This window comes from Mauremys mutica, chromosome 5 (assembly GCF_020497125.1).
Source record: "Mauremys mutica isolate MM-2020 ecotype Southern chromosome 5, ASM2049712v1, whole genome shotgun sequence".
NCBI lineage: Eukaryota > Metazoa > Chordata > Testudines > Geoemydidae > Mauremys > Mauremys mutica.
The window spans coordinates 144,615,773-144,639,507 of NC_059076.1; the positions used below are offsets into that span (position 1 = coordinate 144,615,773).

A 23,735-nucleotide genomic window follows, 5' to 3' on the forward strand; every position below is an offset into this window, starting at 1 on the left:
CTCTAGGAGAACAAAGAGCTGAGGCTAAAGTCATCCCTGGGGTAACTCCAGTGTCTTTACTGGAGGCGCCCTGGGGAGGAACTGTGTTCACACAAGCACCCCTGACAACAGAGGCTGAGGGGAAAGGAAGCTACAGGAACCATTCGCTGCACCAAGGGAGTCATCTCTGCCTAGGATCTGGTTCATGGCTCGGATGAGGTGCCAGCTGGCTCTTTAGTAACAGCCCTTTAATTGTAATGCCCAGGGAACCTGGAGCGAATACGGAATCCAGCCCTGTGTCCCCTTAATGTGCTTCTGCCCTGCCCTGGAGGGGCGCCTCGCAGCTGAGAAGGCTGCTGGTATCTCTTGGGTTGGCCCTGAGGAGACTGCCAACGGGGGGACAATTGGTGCCAAAGGTGGTGGTTTCAGTGAGGGTGCCACGGCCACCCCTCTGGCCAGGAATCGGCTCCCCCCGATGTCTCCTGTGGTCCGGTGAAGTCAGATAAGGGAAGGCCAAATGAGCCGCCCATCCTTGGGAACTGTGCTGTCATTACCAACAGGGAGGAACAAGGTTATCCCTGACTGCACCAGGATCCCTCCCCCCAAGGGATCTGGGAATCCAGCCAGCGCACACCCTGCCATGGTTGGTACTGACTGACTGATGGATGTTTGCCCTGGCTTCCTGCCCAGCCAGACCCCGTGCCAGGCAATCCAAGTCCTGCTTGCGTCATGCCCATGGTGTGCCAGGAGCTATTTTTAGGGCCACGCTGGAGTCTCAGATGCAGACTCTGCATGTTTCGAGGAATCAGTGGCGGCTGCTCGCTCACACCCAGGAGACGCGAATGGACACCACTCAGGGCATGTCACGGGGCCAAACGCTGCTCTTGGGGATCGTCACAGGGCGCCCCCGTGGCTACCCAGTGTGCCACACTGCCTGGCCTGTTTCCTGATCTCAACCAAACACACCCCGGTCTGTTCCCCTTTCACTACGTGTGCGATTCCTCCCCTACACCGCATCACAGAACCATCGCAGGCTCACAGCAGAGAGATCCCCGCAGCCTGATAGCCCCTCACCTACTGAGACACCTGCTTTGTTAGCCCAGCGATTGCCACCCACGTGTCAGTAACCCCCCAACGAAACGGATTCACTGGTTTCAATGAAGGCAGTACAGCTGATTGAACCCCCTCGGGCGGGCGATTTCCCCCTCTTCTGACCTCACCCCATTCAGGTAGAGAGAGGACAAGACCCTTCTTTGCCCATCGCAGTCGGGAGCGGAGAGCCACAGCCCAGCTCACGGACCAGGGCCGCCCGGGGGTGGGGTGGGCGGGGGGTGAGTGGGGCAATTTGCCCCAGGCCCTGGGCCCCGTAGGGGCCCTGTGAGCCCTGGCCCGGTGGAGGTCCGGGTCTTCGGCGGCATTTCGGCGGCAGGGGGCCCTTCAGTGCTGCTGAAGACGCGGAGCGACTGAAAGGCCCCCCCGCCGCCGAAATGCCGCTGAAGACTCGGACCGCCGCTGTGTGAGTACAAGCACCGCAGCTCCCCTGCTTTGTCCCAGGCCCCCTGAATCCTCTGGGCAGCCCTACCCAGGACCAGCTCACATTCCTGAGGCCCTTCCCTATTCTTCCGCACGCCCTGGGGCCTGCTGTCCAAATGCCTTGTGGTTACTGCTGCCTCCCGGAAGCCTTCACCCGAGGATTCCTCCTGGGGGATTTGCCAAGCGGTGGCCAGGCAGAGCAGAACGGAACCAGTTAGCAGACGCCTCTGTTGGGTGGCTGGACCGGGACCTGCAGGATCCCACTAAGCAGGGGTCTCCCTGGTCTGGCTTAGACAACAGCAGCCGTGCTGAGACCCTCCTGGGGAAAAGCTGCTCTCTGAGGTGTTATAAAGTCCTCTTCCGCTGGCAAAGCCCATCCCGGGTGCCTGTCGGCTGCTTGTGCCCCTAGGGAACACGCCTGCAGCTTTGTCTGTGCCACTGATTTCTGCTGTCTTCTTGCCACGCCCAGGCACCCCTCCCCCTGAACTGGGAGCATCTGGGTGCTCCGAAGCAGGGTCTGGAGGCTGCGGGCTGGAGAGCAGGAGGGGCAGGGCAGGAGGTAGGAAGGGACAGACGAGACCCCAAGAGGACACTGGGCCGGCAGTCACACCCCGCTGCAGACTCACGAGTCAGAGCCAGAAGTGAAACAACTCAGAGGAGCAAGAAGCCGCTAGACTAGAGAGCGTGGGGGAGGGACCGCGAGCCGCACAGAGCACATCCCTCTTCTACGTCCCCACACAGTCCAGAAGGGGTTAATCCCCTCTCACCGGGCCTGCCGCTGGGCCCGCAGCTTGCGGAGCCGCAGCTGCCGGAGCCGCAGGATCAGGTCCTTGGGGATCTTGCCCCCCTTGGCCAGGATCTCGCGCAGCCGCTGCTTGGGCGTCTTGGTGAGCTGGAAGTCGCAGAGGGTGGGGTTGTCCTCGTAGGAGACGCGGCAGGTCCTGGTGACGGGGTGGTAGCCTTCGGCTGCGGCGGTGACCTCGTACTCGCCCGGGTTCAGCAGGCGCCAGTAGTCGCCGTCGAAAGCTGCCGGGGTGACAATAAAGGCCGGGGTGAGGGCCGAGGGGCGGCAGCGTCACAGGGCTGGGTCTGTTAGCGCCTGGCTCTGCCGAGCCCTAGTCCGCAGAGGGCTGGGCTTGTGCTGCCACCTCAGCGACTAGCAGCCCTGTGTAGACAAGGCCTGGGCCCTGCCCTCCCCAGGGCCAACACCGCGCTGCTCCCCCCAGTGCTGTCCGGGGCTGGGGTGACCGGTCCCATGGCACGGCTCCCACTGCTGGGGCCGGCCCCTGACTGTCAGCATCTCCCTTTCCCTGCTTTCACCCCATTCCTGCTATTTATACCCATCCAGAGCCCACCCCACCCAGCTCCTTTCCCCCTGGGGCCCTAGGTCCGTCCGTCACTGGCCACGGTCATCCCCCGTCCCCATGGGCTGGGCCACCCAGACGGATTTAGTTCCTCGGGACATCCCTGGGTGGGAGGTCAGTGGGACTGAGCCCAGGACCTGCGTCTCTGAAGGCACGAGCCTCGCCCCAGCTCGGCCGGCTCGGAGCCAGCAGCGCCCTCGGAGCAGGAATCCCCAGCCCCAGCGAAGCTGGGAGCTTTGCCACTGAGTCCATGGAGTGAGGACTCCACCCACAGGCCGCTGGCTGGTCCAGCCGCTAGACGGGGCAGAGCGCGGCCTTGTGCGAGCACCGGTTACACAGACGCCTGCTCCCAGGGCCGCTCCCCTAACGTGGGCCACGGACCCCCCCCCCCGGGGCCGCTCCCCTAACGTGGGCCACGGACCCCCCCCCTCCCGGGGCCGCTCCCCTAACGCGGACCATGGACCCCCCCCTCCCGGGGCCGCTCCCCTAACGTGGGCCACGGACCCCCCCCCTCCCGGGGCCGCTCCCCTAACGTGGGCCACGGACCCCCCCGGGGCCGCTCCCCTAACGCGGGCCACGGACCCCCCCCCCCGGGGCCGCTCCCCTAACGCGGGCCACGGACCCCCCCCCCGGGGCCGCTCCCCTAACGCGGGCCATGGACCCTCCCGGGGCCGCTCCCCTAACGTGGGCCACGGTCCCCCCCCCTCCCGGGGCCGCTCCCCTACCGTGGGCCACGGACCCCCCCCCTCCCGGGGCCGCTCCCCTACCGCGGACCACGGACCCCCCCCTCCCGGGGCCGCTCCCCTAACGCGGGCCACGGACCCCCCCCCTCCCGGGGCCGCTCCCCTAACGCGGGCCACGGCCCTCCCCCCTCCCGGGGCCGCTCCCCTAACGCGGGCCATGGACCCCCCCGGGGCTGCTCCCCTAACGTGGGCCACGGACCCCCCCCCTCCCGGGGCTGCTCCCCTAACGCGGGCCACGGACCCCCCCCCCCCCGGGGCCGCTCCCCTACCGCTGACCATGGACCCCCCCAGGGCCACTCCCCTAATGCGGGCCATGGACCCCCCCGGGGCCGCTCCCCTAACGCGGGCCACAGACCCCCCCTCGGGGCTGCTCCCCTAACGCAAGCCATGAACACCCCCCGCCCCCAGGGCCGCTCTGCACGGACCCAGCTCCTCCCACCAGGGCTGCTCCCCTAATGTAGGCCAGGGACCCGGCTCCTTGGGGCCACTCCCCTAACACGGGCCACGGACCTGCCCTCCCCCATCCCCGGGGCTGCTCCAGTAACGCAGGCCATGGACCCGGCTCCCGGTGGGGCTGCTCCCCTAATGTCTCCCCACAGCTGTCCAGTAGAGGCTAGCGCTGCCCGGCTCACTGGTCACCCCGTGCCATACAGCTGGGGCTGGCACTGCCTCCCCCCCCCGTCCCTCTGCCCCGCAGCCCTGGCAGGCCAGACGCCATGTTCTGCTCTGGCCGCAGTGCGAGGGGCGTCACGGGGACTAAGAGGCTGCAGCGCCTGCGATACCTGTTCTGACGTCGTGGTTGATGCCGTCCACGGCAATGATGGCGTCTGCAATTCCCTGCTCGGTGTCCTTGTCCCGAACGACCCCTTTAATGCCCCGGCGGACCTGGGCAAACACAGGACAGAGCACATCTCAGAGGGGTTCCCAGGCCCACACGGCCCACCTCCCTGGGTACAGCGGGGAGAGCGAGCCGGCCCCCCAGCCCGGGGTTATGGGGCACCAGCGTCCACGTGCCGCCTGCTGGGCGGCTCCCTGCAGTTTGTCCAGACCCGGGTTAAACATCCAGAGCGCTGGGGGTTGTGCCCCTTGGCTGGGGCGGCTGCCTGTCCCGCAGCCGAACGCCCCGGCAGGGATCCTGGATCTCCCTTTGCTCCATCGCTGCTCAGCGCCCCAGCAGGCCCCAACAGCTCCCCTCCTCCCAGGGCGTTCACCCTCGGCCAGTCAGACGGCGCCGCGCTCACGGACTAACCCCGTGGAGAGGGCTCTGCGTCACCACCCCCGGTTCCGGAGGAGGCGCAGTTCACCCAAGGCCGCGCGGTGAGCCAGTGGCAGAGATAGGGTTAGAACCCAGGCATCCTGAGCTCGCCCCACAGCTCCACACAGCCTCTTGTATCAGCTGCGGCGGCTGTTTCATTCGTCACCCAGCGGCTCTCCTGTCCGTGTGCGCAGAGCCCAGCTAGACGGGGAGTTTTCAGCCTCTCCCCAGAGCGGTGCCTTCAGCCGCTGGTCACCCTCGCTGCCCTGGGGCTCCCCACCCTTTGCCATTCTCTGAGCCGCCCAGCGCCGAGCCCCAGGGCACCAGCTGTGAGAGCCCAGAGATTAACAAGCCAGCCCCTTACACGGCCCGGCCAAGCCCCTGTAGGAGAAGGGTGTGAAACGCGTGGGCTGCCCACACTGGTGAGAGGAGAGCCGAGGCCGGGCCCCCCGAGGCACACGCCGCCCAAGGGACCGAGCTGGCACGGAGAGCTGACCCCAATTACCCGCTATTCCCCCCGGCGGGTCATTGCCCCACGGTGACCTCTGCAGCCCCCAGCAGCTGCTGGTTTACGGGCCGTGCGTGTGTCCAACGTGCGCTCAGCGAATCTCGGCAAGCGCCCGGCCCCGGGGACGCGGGACGGTGTCAGGACTCGTCTATCCTGGGGTTTGAGCCACTGGTGCAGTTTGAAATGCGGCTAAACTGCGCAGGTGCAAATCGCACTGCACCGTACGAGTAGTGCCTACGCCAGGCAGCGCGCGCAGGCTGCTGCGTGGGCGGGGGTGAAAGTCCCAGTGTAGACAAGGGCGAATGTCCCTTAGGATGGCGTCGCTCGCCCCCGCCGGCCCCCCAGAAGCCGGATATCACTATTTATTGTTTGGGAGCCTCTCTCATCTCGATCTTCCATGATCTTCTGACTAGCCTTTAAAAAACTGTCATCAAGCCCTGTGTGCTTGTGCATGCATGTGCATATTACCCTCTGCTGGCTGGATTCAGAAATGCTCTGTGTCATTGCCCCTACACTGCTATCAGCTAATGGTGAGTCTCCTTTAGCTCAAGAGGTAGGGGATTGGGTTTTGTCCTGAGTGACACCAGTTCCATACTCTAACCACTGGGTCTCCCTCCATCCCAGGTGGGTAAGTGCTGCCCCGTGTCTCTCCAGCCTTGGCGCCGTGACGGGTTCAGCGCCAGCACCAGCACCCAGCCAGAACCTGCCTTGGCCGGAGCAGCCGCTCCTGGGGCCTTGACCAGCTCCCACAGGGCCACGTGACCTCTGCGGAGAAGCTCCAGGAGGCGCTGCCCTAGATACCCACGTGCAAGAGCCAGGCAAGGCTCCGGGATGGCCCAGGCCCCGGAGCCCCCCCCCTTAGGCCAGGACACGCACCTGCTCCATGAAGACCAGCAGGGACTCCTTGTTGTTCTCCCACTCCCTGGGCAGCTCGGACTCGTGTGGGAATTTGTCACAGGACAGCTCTACAGTGACCTCAAAGCAGTTCGTGTGCAGGTAGCTGAAGTCGTTCATACCTGCACCGGGAGACAAGCATGGGGCGATCTGGTGCCACACCAGAGAAGGGAGCTGAGCTCCTCACGGCAGCCTGCACTTAGAATGGGAAATACAGCAGGGTGTTGGGCCCTGCAGCTTGTTTGTTATTGTAGGGTCACTCGGCAGCGACAGGCCCCGCGCTCGGGTTTATTATTGTAGGGTCACTCGGCAGCGACAGGCCCTGCGCCCTGGTTGGTTATTGTAGGGTCACTCGGCAGCGACAGGCCCCGCGCCCGGGTTTGTTATTGTAGGGTCACTCAGCAGCGACAGGCCCCGCGCCTGGGTTGGTTATTGTAGGGTCACTCGGCAGCGACAGGCCCCGCGCCCGGGTTGGTTATTGGAGGGTCACTCGGCAGCAACAGGCCCCGCGCCCGGGTTTGTTACTGGAGGGTCATTCGGCAGTGACAGCCCCGCGCCCGGGTTGGTTATTGTAGGGTCACTCGGCAGCGACAGGCCCCGCACCCTGGTTTGTTATTGTAGGGTCACTCGGCAGCGACAGGCCCTGCGTGCAGGGTCACTCCTGAGCGATGGACACAGCGACAGAAGCTGTTTCAGCCGGGTCTGGCCAGAGGGCAGCTGGGCAAGGGCTGTCTGTGTCCTGAGCCAAGAAGCTCCGTCCCAAACACAGTGAGGCCTCCCCGCCCCCTAGTGCCAGCCAGTGCCCTGGGCAATGCACAGCCGGGATCGCTCCCAGCTCGGGGGCCTCGGGACACGACGGGGCTGCAACCCAGAGACCCCACTCCCTGTCCAGCGCAGGGCACGTGGGCTGCCAGGACCTCCCTGCCCCAGAGGATCCAACAGCCCTTCCCCCCGGGCTCCGGAGCGGGGCCACCTACTTCCCGGCACCGTGTGCCAGTTGGCGCCGTTGATGATGTTGCCCTCCCTGGTGAAGTCCTCGTAGTGGCAGAGGCGGCGCTCGGCGTCCACCATGGCCAGGTTGGTGGTGGCATAGACGGTGGCGAGCCAGCGGAAGACGGCGTCGTCGGGCGTGGGCGTCAGCTCCTGGGCCTTCCAGTAGGTGCGCGTCATGTCATAGGGGTAGGTCACCACGAGCTCCCCGCCGTGCAGGTTGGCGCTCAGCACAAAGGGGAGCTTCTGCATCCAGTCGATGACGGCGCGGGTCTCCGGCGCCACCTGGGCAGGGACAGGCCTCGGCCTCAGAGCGCTGGGGGGACAAGTGCCCCCAGGCGCTGAGGGCAGGGATGGGGCGTGAAGCACGCGGCCTGACCCTCGGCTGGGACTGGCTCCCGTGCGAGGTGCTGCTGTTCTGCCCGGGCAGCATCTCGCACCCGCTTCGCCCTGGGGGGAAGGGCTGCAGGAGGAGCAGGGTGCGCATGGCGTCTGTAGGCCCCTGGCCTGAACCCCGGCTCCCCCTCGGGGCCTGGATCGTCCCACTGCCACTGCTGGCACGTGAGAGCCGCTGGGCAGCAGGCCCAGAACACCCCGGTTCGCATCCGTCACCCCAGCAAGGAGAATCCCCAGGCCTCCCAGCCCCATCCAGCCCTGCACCCCAATGCGCCCCCTGCCCCTGCACCTCACAGCGCCCCTATGTCACCCACACCCCACAGTGCCCCTCCCCCCCCACGGCGGGGCCGGCGGGGCTCACCGTGGCGTTGGCGAAGGTGTAGTACTCCGGGATGGGGAGATAGTGGTTGGGGAACTTGTGAGGAACCAGCTCGTTGTCTTCGGCGTCCCACAGGGCCGTGTTGAGGTCGGCGAAGTTGTGGTTGAGGTCGATGCCTTCGTAGGTCCAGCGGCCCACGGCCCAGCCCGCCAGCTCCGAGCCCTGTGGGGAGGGGGGGCTGCAGGAGAGCTCAGCTCCCCCTCCCCTGCCGTGCCGCCCCCCCCACTCTCTGGGGCTCATTCAGAGCATGTGGGGCTCAGAGCCCCCCACAGGTCAGAGCCCCCCAATAACAGCTGGGCCGCCGTGACATCCCCTGGCCTGCCACGGCCCTCCCACCCCCGTCTGCCTCCCTCCCTCCTGGACAGCCCAGCCCACACCCGCCAGAGGGGCCCCCCCACTCCCTTCCGGCCCCTGCCCCCCATCCCGTCTCGCTCCCCCCTTCCTCCCTGTGCGTCTGTGTTGCAAGAGAGCACGACGACGTGAGGCTGACGGCCCGGGATCCCCATCGCCCTCACTGCCCTCAGCCCGGGCGCTCCACGGCCAGCCCCTAGCGCCGTCCCCCTAGAGCCCGCCAGCCCCTCTGGCCCACTCCCTGCCGGGCCCCTGCAGGCACATGCCGCTTAGCTGCCTCACCACAGGAGCGAGCTGGGTTAACCCTCCCGAGAGCTCTGCCCGTGTTCCCGCCTGGGGCTGGCCTCTGCCGTGCCAGCAGCACTGAACAGTGCCGGCCGGGCGTGCTGAGAGCGCCTCCTGCTGGCTTCACGGGAGTGGAGGGTGCGGGCCTTCAGCAGCCGCCCGGCCCTGCATCAGCAGGGTGCAGAGAGGGACCCAGCCCCGCCGCCGGGCCGGGATTCCCGGGCCGCCCCACTCGGAGCCAACCTGGCTGGTGCCCGGTGCAGCCGTACTGCCTGCTTCCCTGAGCCCGTCAGCGGTGCCGCCCTGCGTCCGCAGGGGCCCCGGAGTGGCGGTGAGATGATGCCCATGGGTCCCCCGGGCCCTGCAGTGGCGCCGCCCGGCCGGAGCTGCCCTCCCCTGGGCGCGGGCCCCCGCGGCCCCTACCAGCTTGTAGGCCGTCTCGTAGCCGTCGGGGTTCATGGAGGGCAGCAGGTGGATGCGGGTCTCGCTCACCAGCCGGACGACGCGGGGGTTGCCCCGGGTGTACTCGCCGCACAGGTACTGCATCAGGTTGAGCAGGAGCTCGCGGCCCAGCACCTCGTTCCCGTGCATCCCGGCCACGTAGCGGAACTCCGGCTCCCCTGCCGGCGACACGCAGCCAGCTGCCCACGGAGCCTGCTGCCCGCCCGCCCGGCGCCACCCTCCGGCTGACAGCGCGGCCAACCCCGCCCGCTCCCCGGGGCAGGCTCAGCAGGTGCCCTAGACTGGGGGTGCCTGGGAGCAGACCCAGTGGGTGCCCTGGCTCTAGGGGGTGTTTGGGGGCAGACCCAGTGGGCGCCCTAGACTGGGGGGCGTCTGGGGGCAGACCCAGTGGGCGCCCTGGCTCTGGAGGGGGGAGGTGTTTGGGGGCAGGCTCAGCGGGTGCCCTAGACTGGGGGGTGTTTGGGGGCAGACTCAGAGGGGTGCCCTGGCTCAGGATGGAGTTGAGCCAGGCCAGCCTTGTTGCACATGGGCAGCAGAGCAGCGGTGCAGATGGACGTCCCCCCAACCAAAACGGGACTCTCTGCGCGTGGCACGAGAGGCAGGAAACCGAGCTCCCCCCTCCATCCGCCAGCGCCAGGGGTGCGGCCGGGAAGCGGTGCCGGTGGCGTCTCCCCTCGGCCCCGTGCTGCGGGGACTCACCCAGCTCATGCTGCCCGGGGTTGTCCGAGATCTCCATCACGTACATCTTCAGGCCCTGGTAGCTCTTGCCGATGCTGTAGACCCGGGTGATGTTGGGGCACTCCTCGTTCACCTCCTTCATCAGCTGTGAAGGGCAAGGGGCACGGCTAGCCTCTCCTGCCAGGGCTGGCCGACGCGTGCCTGCCTTCCCTGCCGGCGGCGGGCACCGCGAGGGGCAGGCACGGGGCGGGAGGCAGGGAGCGAAGGGAAGGTACCTTTCTCATCTCCTTGTAGTTGTGATGCCTGAAGTCCAGCTTGTCGGTCGGCACCGGCTCGTTCTCCCAGGAGTAGATGTTGTTGGGGTCTGCAGGGAGAGACGGGCGTGAAGTTCGGGGCTGGCATCAGGTCCAGGCACCAAGCGTTCCCGTGTTCGCTCGCGGGCCGCCGGCCCCCATTCTCCCCAGCTGGGGCCATGGGATGCTGCCCTCAGCAGCTGGATGAAGGCAGCGGCCATCTTGGCTAAGGGCAGCCCGCTGCCTCTTTCCGGTCTGAGAAGGCCCTTTGCGGAGAGCGGCTTGCGTCCCCTTTAGAACAAGGGGAGGTGGCCGCCATTTTGGAAAGAGGGCAGTTCTCCCCGAGCATCGCTAACGGAGATTATTGTGCAGCCTCCCTCTTATGGCGAATAATGGGGAAAAAATGACCAGTCAGCCTAGAAAGTTATGTACAAATCTATCCCTTGCTCCAGATCCACCTCTCAGCCGCTCGGTGTGTAAACAGCCAATACCTGAGCTGAGATCAACAGGGACAAAACGGGTCTGACGCTGCAGGCTGCGTTGACCCATTTGCAGAATTAAATTTTGTTCACAACCTAATTCACGGATCGACGTGCAACCCCTCAGCCCGTGCGTGCTGGGCTCAGAGTCTGGGCTGCCCGGCGTGGGACAATTGTGACGTTATTGATATAAACTGGAACCATATAGAACATGGTTTGCAACCAAGGTCCTCTAGTGGCACCAAATCTTAGGTAAAGGGGGTCATCTAAGGTGTCTAAGACCAGGTTATGGGTTGCTGGTTATGATTATGCTGTCTGTGTGCATGTGTCATTTTTAGTTGAAGTTATGAGTATTGGCTCTGTACTGTCTGTACTTCAAACTTATGCTCTGCTTCTGGGAAACATCCCAGACAAGTTGGTGTTAGCTCTGCCTAGCCTGCTTGATGGCCCATTAAGGACCATCAGCTACACAATTGACCCATGGAGAGAAGGCAGACACGCTTTGTGACTCAGCAAAGTATACAGGGACTTGCCCATGTGACTCCAGACTCCATTTTGCTGTAATTTTTCACAGTAAGGACAAAGAGGTTCTTACACCTGGAAAAGCCTATATAAGGCTGATGCCTCATCTCCATCTGGTCTTCAATCCTGCTTCTTACCTCTGGAGGGACTTTGCTACAAACTGAAGCTCTGCACAAAGGACTGAATGACCCATCCCAGTGGGGGATGTTCCAGAGACTTGATTTGAACCTGCAGTTTATTCCATCACTGCTACAAGCCTGAACTAAGAACTTTGCCATTACTGTATGTAATTGATTCCATTTAATCAATTCTCGCTCTCATCTCTATCTTTTTCCCTTTATGAATAAACCTTTAGATTTTAGATTCTAAAGGATTGGCAACAGCGTGATTTGTGGGTAAGATCTGATGTGTATATTGACCTGGGTCTGGGGCTTGATCCTTTGGGATCGAGAGAACCATTTTTCTTTTACTGGGGTGTTGGTTTTCATAACCATTCATCCCCGGGACGAGTGGCGCTGGTGGTGATACTGGGAGACTGGAGTGTCTAAGGAAATTGCTTGTGTGACTTGTGGTTAGCCAGTAGGGTGAAACCGAAGTCCTTTTGTCTGGCTGGTTTGGTTTGCCTTAGAGGTGGAAAAACCCCAGCCTAGGGCTGTGACTGCCCTGCTTGAGCAATTGGTCCTGAATTGGCACCTCAGTTGGGTCCCGCCAGAACCGCATCGTCACAACGATACACAGTCTTTTTCCTACGTAACAGAGGCTGTATCCCTGCTCCAAGTGCAAAACTCACCCTGAACTACAGGGCATGGCCAGCACCTCCAGGAGAACAAGACGACCCAGAACTATACCAGTAAATACGTAAAAATACCCGAGCACGCCAGGAGGGACAGAAATGTTCATGCTTCAGGGCTTGACCTGGCCTATAGCTCCTGGGGGGTCAGGAGGGAACGCTGCCATCAGCAGGTTAACCCATCCCCCAGGGACTCTCTCAAGCAGCTGGTACAGGTCACTGCCAGAGCCCGGGTTAAAAGGACTGTGGGTCTCATCTGGCCCAGCGGTTCCTGTGTTGCTGTGCACAACCCGGCAGGGCTGTTGGGTGAGAGGCATTTCTCGGACAGCCACGTCCCAGGCCATTTGGGGTTTGTGCTTACAGTGCCAGCCCGGCCCGGGACCAGGGGCTGCTAGCGCGACAGAGGGTAGTGGAGGAGACAGGCCGGAGGGACTGAGAGCACAGGGCCCCGGCTTGATGCCACACAACAGAACGAAGGGGAGGACGGACGGGCCTGGCCAGACGCCCTCTCGGAGGGAGAGCGCAGGGACAAGCCCATCCCAGCAGCGCGTCCTACCTGGCAAGGGGCAGCCCAGGATCTCCGCCCTCAGGCAGATGGTGCCGTTCTCAAACCAGGTCTGGGGGTTGATGCGGATGTAGCGCGCCACCACCGGGGTGGGGAGTGCATTGAGCACGGGCGTCTCGGGGTCCTTGTTCCCCAGGAACACCTAGAGACAGACAGACGGACACGGCCCTGGCCTTCGGCTGCTTGCGAGGCTCATTCTCATCCCCGTTAGAAATACTCGTCCTTCTGGGGGAGGTGGGTGCTGGTGACAGGGGCTAGCGTGCCAGGCCTGGGGCCTCCAGCCCTGCACGCCCCCAGCAGCCGGAGCAGGGCTCCCCCCTGCTGCCCCGTGCCCTTGGAGTCACTGAGCTCCCGCCTGCGCCCCAGACCGGATCTCCCCCTGCTCTGAGCAGGACAGCGCCCACTCGCCTCGCGGCCTGCTGCCGCCATTGCCCAGAGCGCTCTCCAGCCACACGCCCAGCCCTCCTCCCGGGGCAGGAGGCTGAGTCCGTCTTCGAACACAAGCCGGGGTTCTCCCAGGCTCCCGGGACTCTGGGAACCAGGGCTCTTGGACTGCCAGGCAGCGAGAGCTGCCCCGTGTCGCCTGGCACCAGAGAAGCAGCGGCTGGGTCCAGTGTCCGCATTGCCCGGCTGGCAGCTCGGAGGGCCCGGGATCAGAACCCAAAGGGTTACATCCGACCCAGCCCCCGCCTGCTCCCCCTGGCTCCCATTCAACCCGAGCTGCCTGCGTGAGGCTGGAACCTGCCACCAGACCCAGGCTTGTGCCAAACCCCAGGGAAAGCAACAGCTGCTCTGCCCCGGGCCATCAGGGCTCGAGGCGCCCGCCGGGACCCGTGCCAGCTCCGAGCTCCCCAGGGAGAGAGCCGCAGAGTGCAGTGTGGGACTCTCACAGAGACCCACTCACCGCCCGGCCACAAGCCCACCCCCACTGCCCTCCCCAGGGGGGCCTGGCTCCCTCTCGAGGGCGCCAGTGAGATGGGACGAGCCAGGCGGGACCAGCCTTTCCCCCTAGCGCAGAGGGGGCTGGGAGCTGCCGGTTCCTCCCCCCGGCTGACTGCTTTCTGCCTGTTCACGAACTCAGCTCTGTCCCAAAAGATTGGGCAGGAGGGACAGGGAGAGGTCAGAGCAGAGCTAATTCCATAGCGCAGACACACACACACTGCACGGCCGTACACACGCACGGCACTGATTTATTTACACACACACACCGCACTTCTGTACACACGCGCAGACACACCATGTATTCACACACACACACTGCACTGATTTATTTACACACACACACACACACACACACACAGAGGGAGGCAGGAATTTGGCCGGGGGCTGGGGGCTGCCAGGGGAAGCAGAGCTGCCCTGGGGCTCTGGCCGTCCCCCCACCCCCCCAAACAGAAGCTCTTTGTGCTGAGGATGGATGGAGCCCAGCTGATGGGGGGGGGGGGCACAGGATGAGCTACAAACCAGCCCAGCCCATGCAGCTATATTAACCCTCCGCAGACTGGCTGGCGCCAGGAGAGGGCTGTGGGGAGTAGGGAGGGGTCAGGTCCCGTTGGGGGGCTGTTGTGGCTCCTGCTGCTGGGGGAAAGGCCCCCGAGGTGGGTGAGTGAGAGGCGCCCTCAGGCTGGGGGTCTGGCCTGGCACAGCCTGACCCCAGGCTCCAGGGCAGCAAATGTAGCTTAAAGCGTCCAGTGCCCTGCCCCTGGGGGGGCCGCGCAGAGCTCAGCGAAATCCAGAGGCTCTGACCCCGCACCTCTGTCCCTAAGTCCTCGAGGCGCAGGCAGGCCCTGCCACCCACTGTAAAAGAGCCCATTGGCCCCGGTGCTGGCCCATCGCCCTGGCCGCCTGCCCCACCAGCCTCCCGGCCCCATGAGCGCCCCCACTCACCACTTCCTCCGTCCCGTTCCTGCCTGGCTGCCAGGTGTGTGTGTCGTTACTGAACTGGACTTTGTAGGAGGTCACCCAGTCGTACCTACATGGGGAAGAGAGAATCAGCTGTGGGGTCAGTCACCAGCACTGGGGGGTTTATAGGGACCCTGGTCCCCTTCACTGATAGCCCCACAAGAGCTGTCCGAGAGCCTAGATACCACAGCGATGGGCTCGCTGACCCAGCCAGTGGCTGCGGCCCTGGATCCATCACCCCGCGCGCTCTCCTCCCTTGCACTCGCTGCTTACGTCCAGATGGAGTTCAGTCCCTGCGTGATGACGCCGGTGAAACGGGTCGGCCGCCGGGCATCAATCTCCAGCCACTGGTCCCGGTCCTTGTGGCCAGCACACCAGCCTCCATCGTAGAAGTCATCGTCGTGAATCCCGGACTGCAGCGGGGAGGGGAGGGACAGAGAGAGCGGCGGGAGGTCACCGTGGAGCATCCGTGCAGCGCGTGAAGCTGTGCACTGGGAGTTCCCATGCCAGCGCCCTGGGGTGCTGGACTCCTTGGGGCTCCCCGCGGCAGGGACTGTCCCTCCCGAGATAGCGAGTGCTACTGCGAACAGGTAACCCTGCCCGAGCTGGTCCTGGGCTCATCGCCCCCCCAGAACTGCGGGGAAATTCACCAGCTCTGTGCTGATCTGACTATTCTCAGCAACTTGGGCCAGAGGTCACGAGCGCTCCCGCCACGTCCGGGGCGCAGGCCAGCGGGACCCACCGCGCTACCGGGAACAGGGCAGCTTCCCACCCAAAATCCCCACATCCTGGCTGGAAAACAGAGCCCTGGTTTCAGTGGGGAAATCCACGAAGCTGTGCAAAACTCCCCCCAACCCTCCCCGCAGAAACGGGCCGAGTTCTCCGGCTCTGAACGAAAGGGAACGGCGCGGGGGGCTGCCGGGTCGTTATGTACATTTCAGTGCCTGATGGCAGCGCCCCCTACTGGGGAGGGGAAATGCTCAGCAGGACCCTTTAGCCAGCTGCCGTGGGAGGTTTCTTGCCCTCCAGTGGAAGACGGTGCAGTGAAGAGGCTAGTGTGGGGGATGTATGGGGTGAGGGGGCTGGGGCTGCAGCCAGGAGCCGTCAGGATGGCACCCCAGAGCCCCTGGAGGGAGACGACGCCCAGCTGGTGGCCAGGTAACTGCCATGTGGGCCGGGAGAGGCCTCGCTCTGAAGGAAAGGGCTCCCCCTCCCCCCGGCACAGCACACCTGGATATTGAGGCGTCCCCGGTGGGCACCCAGTCCGTAGCGCTTGATGCTGGAGGCTCGTAGCTGCGAGTCCGACACCCTCAGAGACTCCAGCCCCAGCGGGGGACATTCTGGTGAGAGGCCGAAGGAAAGAAAATCAGCTTAAAGAAAACCCAGAGGGGCCAACGGCATCCTTGGTGCAACTGCAAACAAACCTCTCCCCCCCTGGAGCCTTGGCCAGCGACAGGGGCAGGAGGAGAGGGAGGCCGGGCCAGGAGCCGCTCCCCCTGGAATCCCATCCCCTGAACAATGGGGAGACCCCACCCAGGGGCAGACCAGCCAGGCTGAGCACCCTGGGGTGTCAGGGACCATCTCTCTCTTTCTCTCACTGGCTGGTGTCAAGTGGGGTGTGATGTCCGGGGGCCCATGGTCTGGGTGACGGCCAGTACCAAATCTGGCTGGACCCTGCCGCCCCCTGCACTTAGCATCACCCGGGCCCCAGTGAGCCCTGCTCAGAGCCTTCAATCTCCAGAGCCCTCCCCGGCACTGACTGCAAACTCCCCCAGATGTACCCGGGGGCAGAGCTCCGCACTCCTAGCTCCCTGTCCTCGGCGCTGGCCCTAGACCCGGGCAGTACGGTACCCCCTGCGGCCTATTCCCAGTGCCGTAGTGGGTCTGGGGGTAAGTGCTGAGCAATGGGGGTTACCCCGCGGCATGAGAGACGGGAGTATTTCCTCCTGTTTCCCTTTGCTTGGTTTCAGTGTGTTTGATGAGCTCTTTCTCGGAGCCGATACAGAGCCCAGGGCCCAGCTGGCTGCTACGGGGCGCTGGGCTGCTGGCTTGGAGACCACGTCTTGGCTGTCACAGAGGCACAGACAGTGCCACCATCAGCAGGGAATGAGCCTAGGGGCTCACGCGTCTACTCCCAGAGCCAGAGCAGAGCAACTTCAGTACTGGAGCCAGCCGTGCAGGGACACACCGTAACGCCATCCAGCCCTTGCTAACGCCCCCGGGCTAACCCCAGCATTCCCGCCTGGCCGCTTACATTCAGCTTTCCTGAGTCCCCCAGCAGTTTAAACCGCATCCGGCATTCCTCCTCGCTGCCTGGCCTACATTACTGCAGGGTTACTCTGCCTATTAAACAGCGGCCGGGCTCCCCCCCAGAGGTGGCTGCAGCATTTCACGGCTGGGAGGAGTGCGGGCACGGCTGTTTGCAACACCCAGAACACTGCGTTAGTGCGAGGGCCGGGGATTATTTATTGTCACACTGGGCACAAAGTCCGTGGGGATCCCCTGCATCCAGGGGGCTGCACACAGCCGCGAGGCCAGCCTGATTCAGTTCTCCCCCGGCCAGGACGCAGAACGAGCTCCCGGGTGGTGTCTAGCTTTGCACACTTCCCCCGCTCCCTGCCCCAGGAAGAGCGCAGCGCACTCAGCCCAGCCTGGAGCCAAACACACTGCTGGAGACACAAGCACTGCTGGAGATCAGGCCAGCGGATACCAGAGAACAACAGGGGCTGCTGAAACCACAACCACAGCCTGTGAGGCTGAGTCAAAGACCCATCATATCCTGCCCAGCTGGCGCGGTCCCAGGGGGTCTGTGCGGGGGGTGGGGCCAGGCCGCTCGCAGCTGTTCCCCTGTGGAACCTCCCGCTGCAGGCTGAGCTTGGCCCTGCGGGGGAGGCAGGTAACTGTACAGCTCTGGGGCGCCCCCTCTGGTCCTTGCTCAGAGGGCAGGAGAGTGAAAGGGGAAGTCCTGGGAACTCCCTGGCACCCAGACTCGGAGACGCGGGGATCTCGCAGGGTGATTCGGACACAAACCCTCCTCCTCCCCCCAGTGCTACAGCCCAAGCATGGGAACCAGCAGGCCCCGCGATGGGAGAGCCGCGCCGGGCCAGCCACAGGCTGGGAGTGGCTCTCACGAGGTCTTTGCCCAGTGGAGTCATACACCCTCCCTCCCCCGCAGCTGTGGCAGGGCCAACGCCACCCTGGGGCTGCCCTGGGCACGTGTGGGGACGCAGGGATGAGCCCGGGGAACTGGGCTTCTCCAACCCGCTGCGGGGCGGGCAGCCTCCCTCCTGCCTCTGCAGCCCGACGCGGCCCCCGAGCCCCGTTTCCCCCGGGAACGCCCGAGCCTGAATCCCAGCAGCCTGGAGCGGAGCCTTCGGCTCCCTCTTCCTCCCAGCCACGGCCCCCCGATCTCGTCTTCTCTACTCCCTGGCCACGCGCTCAGACCCACGGCGCGAGCCCGCCCTGCGGTTCAGCTGCCCTGCCAGGGTCGCAGGTGGGTTCCCTGCCCCCTGCTGCTGTATGTCTCCCCGGGGACCTGCTTGGGAGACACCCCCTCTCTGGGGGACAGTGAGAACAGGAACCATTAGGTAACGCTGCTCCCAGGCCCTGGAGCAATCACAAGGTTAGGATTGGCCTCACAGAACAGCCCAGTGCCCATCTCACCCTGGCGTTGCCAACTTTCTAATTGCACCAAACCAAACACCCTTGCCCTGCTCCCTTCCCGCCTCTTCCATGAGGCCCCACCCCTTCTCTGAGGCCCCGCCCCCACTCACTCCATCCCCCTCCCTCTGTTGCTTGCTCTCCCCCACCCTCACTCACTCATTTTCTCCGGGCTGGGGCAGGGGGTTGGAGGCGGTGAGGGCATTGGCTGGGGCTGTGGGCTCTGGGGTGGGACTGGGGATGAGAGATTTGGGGTACAGGAGGGGGCTCTGGGCTGGGATCGAGGGGTTCAAAGGATGGGAGGGGGATATGGGCTGGAACGGGGGTCGGGGTGCAGGCTCTGGCCGGCACTTACCTCAAGCAGCTCCCAGAAGCATGTCCTCCTCCGGCTCCTACACGGAGGTGTAGCCAGGCAGTTCTGCACGCTGCCCTGTCTGCAGGCACCGCCCCCACAGCTCCCATTGGCTGTGGCTCCTGGCCAATGGGAGCTGCAGAGCCGGTGCTTGGGGCTGGGGCAGCGTGCAGAGCCCCCTGGCTGCCTCTATGCCTGGGGCACATGCTGCTGCTTCCGAGAGCTACGCGGAGCCAAGGCAGGTAGGGAGCCTGCCTTAGTCCCACTGTGCTGCCCACTGGACTTTTAACAGGCGGGGTCCCTTTTCGACTGGGCGTTCCGGTCGACTGGACACCTGGCAACCTTGTCTCATCCCCAGTACCCCCTTTCTTCCAGGCAGAACAGCCCAGAGACCCCTTGTCTCCTCCAAAGCCCCACTCTCCTCTCAAACCTGCCCATCTCTCTGGCTGCTTCCCAGGGGAGCACAATCCCCAGAGCCCAGGGACAGTGGCTCCCCACCTTGCAGGGGAATGTCCTCCGGCCCCATGCTAGTGATCAGCTCCCACTGTGAGGAGGGAAATTGCCCAGATCTTGCTCTGTGCCACTCGCAGACGTGCCCAGCCCCAGACTAGTGCCCTAGACTCGGGGTCTCCTGCTGGGATGCTGCCAAAGGCTCCTGGCCGGGCTTTGCTCCGTGTTTGGTCATCGGAGGCTGCGTCTACACTAGATGTTCCCTGGAACTCTCCCCAGTACAGCTCCTCAGGGGCTTGCGCGAGCGGGCGCCCTGCTGCCCTGGCATCGCTGCCTCACGAGGCCGTCCCAGTGAGCAGCGGGCTCCTGCCAACGTTCCACCCGGCTGCACCGGAGCTGAGCAGGAAACGCTCCTCAGTGCTGCTTGAAGCCTCAAAAGCCCAAGGAAAAACAGCGCCAGCTTTCCAAGAATAACCTGCGGGAGCCCGGGCTGGCCCCTTCTGCGGAAAGGTTCAGAGGCACTGCCCGGGGGCACACAGGGGTATCTGTATGTGCATGCAGGAGCTCGTGGGAGGGGGGAGAGTGCATGTGGGGGCATGTGTGCGTGGGGGATACATGGGAAGGGGGTTCAGGCCCAGGCATGTGGGGGCAGGCGCACAAGGATGTTTGTCAGTGCACAGGGCAGGGGGGTGGGTACATTTTGATGGGTATGTGAGCCCGTGGCAGTCCCTGCCGGGGTGCCCAGGGCGGGGGCGGGGTGCAGCCAAGGGGCAGGAGCAATGGGGTGTTAACGCTGATCTAACGACAGCTGTAACTGCATTTCTGCGGACACCCCTAGCTATGGCAGGTCCTGGGGGCTGGCTGCAGTGGCAGGCACGGGGTCGGGCGTGGGGGGGACCAGGCTGCTGACAAGGTTTGCTGAGGTGTGTGTGTGTGGGGGGGTTAAGACTCCAACCCTGCTCCCCCACAATGGAAAGTCACCTCTGCCCCAAAGGGAAAAGGAAGGAGCTGACTCCCCTGCGCAGTGTCATCTGCCTCCCAAGCGGGACACCGTTAGCTTTGCCAGCTCGGAGGTACAAAAATACCAGGACATCCGGGCTGCTCCTGAGCCAGCGACCGTGTGTACGCAGCAGCCCGACAGCTCTCCCAGGAGAAGGGACGCTCCCGAAAACCTGAGCAGGTGGCAACTGCTTCCAAGCCCCCGCTGGCCCTGGCCATCTCTGCAAGGCAGGTAAGCGTCGGGCAACGGAGCAGCGCGCTGGCAATGTAGCGGGGGCCCAGGGGCAGCGTATAGTCAATGGAATTTGGGATCAGACCCAACCCCACCAGGAATCCCGTGCTGCTGCCTTGGCCGGGCGGCTATAGTGGGGCGGGGGAGGGGGAGCCGCAGGACTCCGGGGTCTCTGCTGCGTAGGACCGATGTGCCGCATAGGACGCAGGCCCTCGACTGTGTGTGCGTGTGGGAGCTGGAGAAGAGACCGGCGCTGGCCAAGTGGGACCGTGTGGAGCGGCCGGGATTGCTTTCCTGCAGCCTGGGAGCGCGGCACGGGGCTCAGCGGGGATACCCGGGTGGCATCAGTACATACGTGGCTGCTGCTCGGTGGCTGCTCCCTGGGCCGAAGTCTTGGGTTTCTTCTTCAAGACTTTTTTCTTCACTACTTTAATCTGCACGGATTTTTTCGTGGTGCCCCTGGCTGGAGAACGGCAAACCAGACACACAGTCACCCTGCTCCTCCTTGGGGAGGGGGCACCCGGAGCAGCCAGCACAGCAGCGAGCTCTGGACCGAGCAGCCGGGCTGGGGGACGTGGGGGCTGCGATTCAGGGCGCTGCCGGCCGCCAGGCCTGCCATGGGGGGTGGCTGTGAGGATTGTGCTGCTCCCTCTAACCCGAGAGATCAAGGCTCCTTTGTGAACCACTGGGGACTGGTGTTTCCTGCTGCCCCAGAGCTCAGCCCCATAGCAAGGGGCCCAGCTTTGCTGGAACCACCCTGTGGGTCCTGTCCGCTGTGACACACACAGTGCCCCCAAGCAGCTCCATTGCTGTCTCTGTGCCGCACGTCCCGGCTGCTGGGAGCAGCACAGCTGCAGCAGGGCCAGAAGTCGGTTCCTCCGGCTCCAGCGGCTGTGGCTAGAGGAGGTCACGAGGGCCTGGGACACGGACTGGAGCTGCTCGGCCCGGCCTCATGAAGGCAGTTGGTGCCCGGCGCCCTAGTGAGTTTGTCAGTAGGTTTGGGGCAGAGCAGGGAGGCACCCAGGGCTGTTGGATAGTGGGGGATCCCCTGACCACAGATTTGCTAGTTCCCCCCGGCCCGGAGGAGCCTGGGGAGCACCCGGAGACCTGGCAGTGGAGGGGAGGGCGGGGGCTAGCGGGTGTGGATGGGTTCACTCGGCTCCACTCCCCGACTCCTCTCCCTAGGGCCCCCGGCTCAGAGATCCCATTGTCGCTTCTCCACCCCCTTAGCCAAGCCCAGCTCACGCGGGAGGCCAGGGGCCTGGGATCTGGGAGCAGCGAGGCTCAGGGGCATCCTGTGCATCACCCTGGGCCAGGATCCGCCAGTCCCGGCCTCGCCCACTGACTGCTCAGCAGAAAGCTGCTGCCAAGCGTGGGACAGGCCAGCTGGCAGCCAGCCGGCACTCGGGGAGAGCGGCCCGGCCAGCCGATCCCCCTGCGGGCAAAGGGAAGGGAAGAAATCCTGGGAGGGGAGCCGGGCTGCTCGGGGGAAGGATCCCCCCAGCCCAGTGCCCAGCAGCTGAGCGAGCCCCCCGCCCCGCCCCGCCCCAGAGCGGCTTCTCAGCAACGTCGCACAGCTTGTGTGTTACTGCAGAGACGGGCAGTGGGAGCAGCCGCTGTGCCCAGCTTGGGGGATGCTGAGTAGTGAGAGATCTGCCCCCCCCCCCCCCGAGCCACACAATGAGCACACAACACGCCCCACAGAGCGCACACAACACCCCGGCACCGCTCAACACGCCCCACAGAGCACACACAACACCCCGGCACGACACAACATGCCCCACAGAGCGCACACAACACCCCATCACCACTCAACACGCCCCACAGAGCGCACACAACACCCCAGCACGACACAACACGCCCCACAGAGCGCACACAACACCCCGGCACGACACAACACGCCCCACAGAGCGCACACAACACCCCGGCACGACACAACACGCCCCACAGAGCGCACACAACACCCCAGCACGACACAACACGCCCCACAGAGCGCACACAACACCCCGGCACGACACAACACGCCCCACAGAGCGCACACAACACCCCGGCACCGCTCAACACGCCCCACAGAGCGCACACAACACCCCGGCACGACACAACACGCCCCACAGAGCGCACACAACACCCCATCACCACTCAACACGCCCCACAGAGCGCACACAACACCCCAGCACGACACAACACGCCCCACAGAGCGCACACAACACCCCGGCACGACACAACACGCCCCACAGAGCGCACACAACACCCCGGCACCACTCAACACGCCCCACAGAGCGCACACAACACCCCGGCACCACACAACACGCCCCACAGAGCGCACACAACACCCCATCACCACTCAACACGCCCCACAGAGCGCACACAACACCCCGGCACCGCTCAACACGCCCCACAGAGCGCACACAACACCCCGGCACCGCTCAACACGCCCCACAGAGCGCACACAACACCCCGGCACCGCTCAACACGCCCCACAGAGCGCACACAACACCCCGGCACCGCTCAACACGCCCCACAGAGCGCACACAACACACCCCACACCACACAACACAACACGCCCCATACCACACAACACACAGAGCGTACACACCACACAACACACCCCACAGAGCGCACACAACACCCCGGCACCACACAACACGCCCTGCAGAGCGCACACGCCAGGCCACAGCCCACAGCGCCACAGGAAAGAAAACGGGACGCAGCAGGCTCCACAACAGGACACACCATGCCCCAACACAACCCCCGAGAGCCCCACGGGGAAGCCAAGCCGAGCGCACCCAGCCAAGGACCCACAACGCACCCCAGCAGCGCAGACACCCCACAACACACCCCGAGCAGAGAACTGGCACCGCCCAGTGCACGGACCCAACGCAGCCACAGGAGACTGGAGCACCCTGCCCGAACCCACCCCACCTCTGACCCCCCTCCCCCAAGCACCCAGCCCAGCCCAGCCCCCCGGTGCCAGGCTGGGCTCCGGCCCCTACCTGCACCACCCGCTGCCTTCCCCTCGGCCAGCCGCAGCCTCTCGCCCTCGGAGACGGGCTGCCCCGGGGTGCTCGGCGCTGCGGGTGCCGCCGTCACCTCCCGCTCGCCGCCCGGGCGGAGGGTGGCGCGGGCAGGGGCCCCGTGCGCGCCGGGCAGGCGGGCTGCGGGGGCCGGGGCGAGGAGGAGCAGCAGGGGCAGTGCCAGCATGGCGAGGGGCGCAGGGGCCAGGCGGGGTGCAGGGGCCAGGCGGGGCGCAGCGGACGCGGGACGCGCTGCTCTGGCTCGGTGCGCTCAGCCCGCAGCGCGGCTGGTCCCTCCCCCGGCCCGGCGCCACACGGCTACCGCATTGCGCGGAGTAGCGGGACCCTCCAAAAGCGCCTGGGCTCCCGGCTGGAGGGGCGGTTCCTGCCGCGCCTGGGCCCCGGAGTCCTCAAAGCCGGGGCAGGGGCCCGGCCCGCTGCTCCCTGGGGCGAGCCAGCTGCTGTTTGCTGCCCTGCTCCGCCAGCGAAGCTCCCGGGCGCTGCCCGTGCCCATGGCACCAGGGCTGTGGGCGAAGCGTGCCCACATACAGCCCCGGCGTACAGTCCAAGGCCGGCAGGGCCCGCGGGGATCATCTGACCCCCTGGATGGCACAGGCCAGAGACGGCCCCACAATCACTCCAGGAGGGGGGGCTGGCTTTGGG

The 23,735-nt window shown here is 65.0% G+C and overlaps 1 protein-coding gene across 1 annotated transcript; it reads right to left on the reverse strand.

Moving 5' to 3' along the window:
- Positions 1-1,464: 1,464 nt before the first annotated feature.
- CPXM1 (carboxypeptidase X, M14 family member 1) lies at positions 1,465-23,328 on the reverse strand. Its single transcript, XM_045017879.1, has 14 exons — positions 23,052-23,328; positions 20,414-20,521; positions 15,596-15,705; positions 14,639-14,778; positions 14,351-14,435; positions 12,458-12,608; positions 10,093-10,181; positions 9,839-9,962; positions 9,101-9,297; positions 8,024-8,203; positions 7,254-7,551; positions 6,259-6,398; positions 4,402-4,504; positions 1,465-2,538 (listed from the first exon to the last, which is right to left on the reverse strand). The coding sequence occupies exons 1-14, from the start codon at positions 23,257-23,259 to the stop codon at positions 2,276-2,278; spliced, it is 2,196 nt and encodes a 731-aa protein (XP_044873814.1). The 5' UTR covers positions 23,260-23,328; the 3' UTR covers positions 1,465-2,275.
- Positions 23,329-23,735: the final 407 nt, after the last annotated feature.

Coding starts and splice junctions, on each gene's coding strand:
- CPXM1 (XM_045017879.1), bottom strand. CDS start 23,259: ATGCTGGCACTGCCCCTGCTGCTCCTCCTCGCCCCGGCCCCCGCAGCC. Junction 15,706..20,413: donor AGCCACCGAGCAGCAGCCAC/GTATGTACTGAT, acceptor GCCTCTCACCAG/AATGTCCCCCGCTGGGGCTG. Junction 9,963..10,092: donor ACTACAAGGAGATGAGAAAG/GTACCTTCCCTT, acceptor TGCCCTTCACAG/CTGATGAAGGAGGTGAACGA.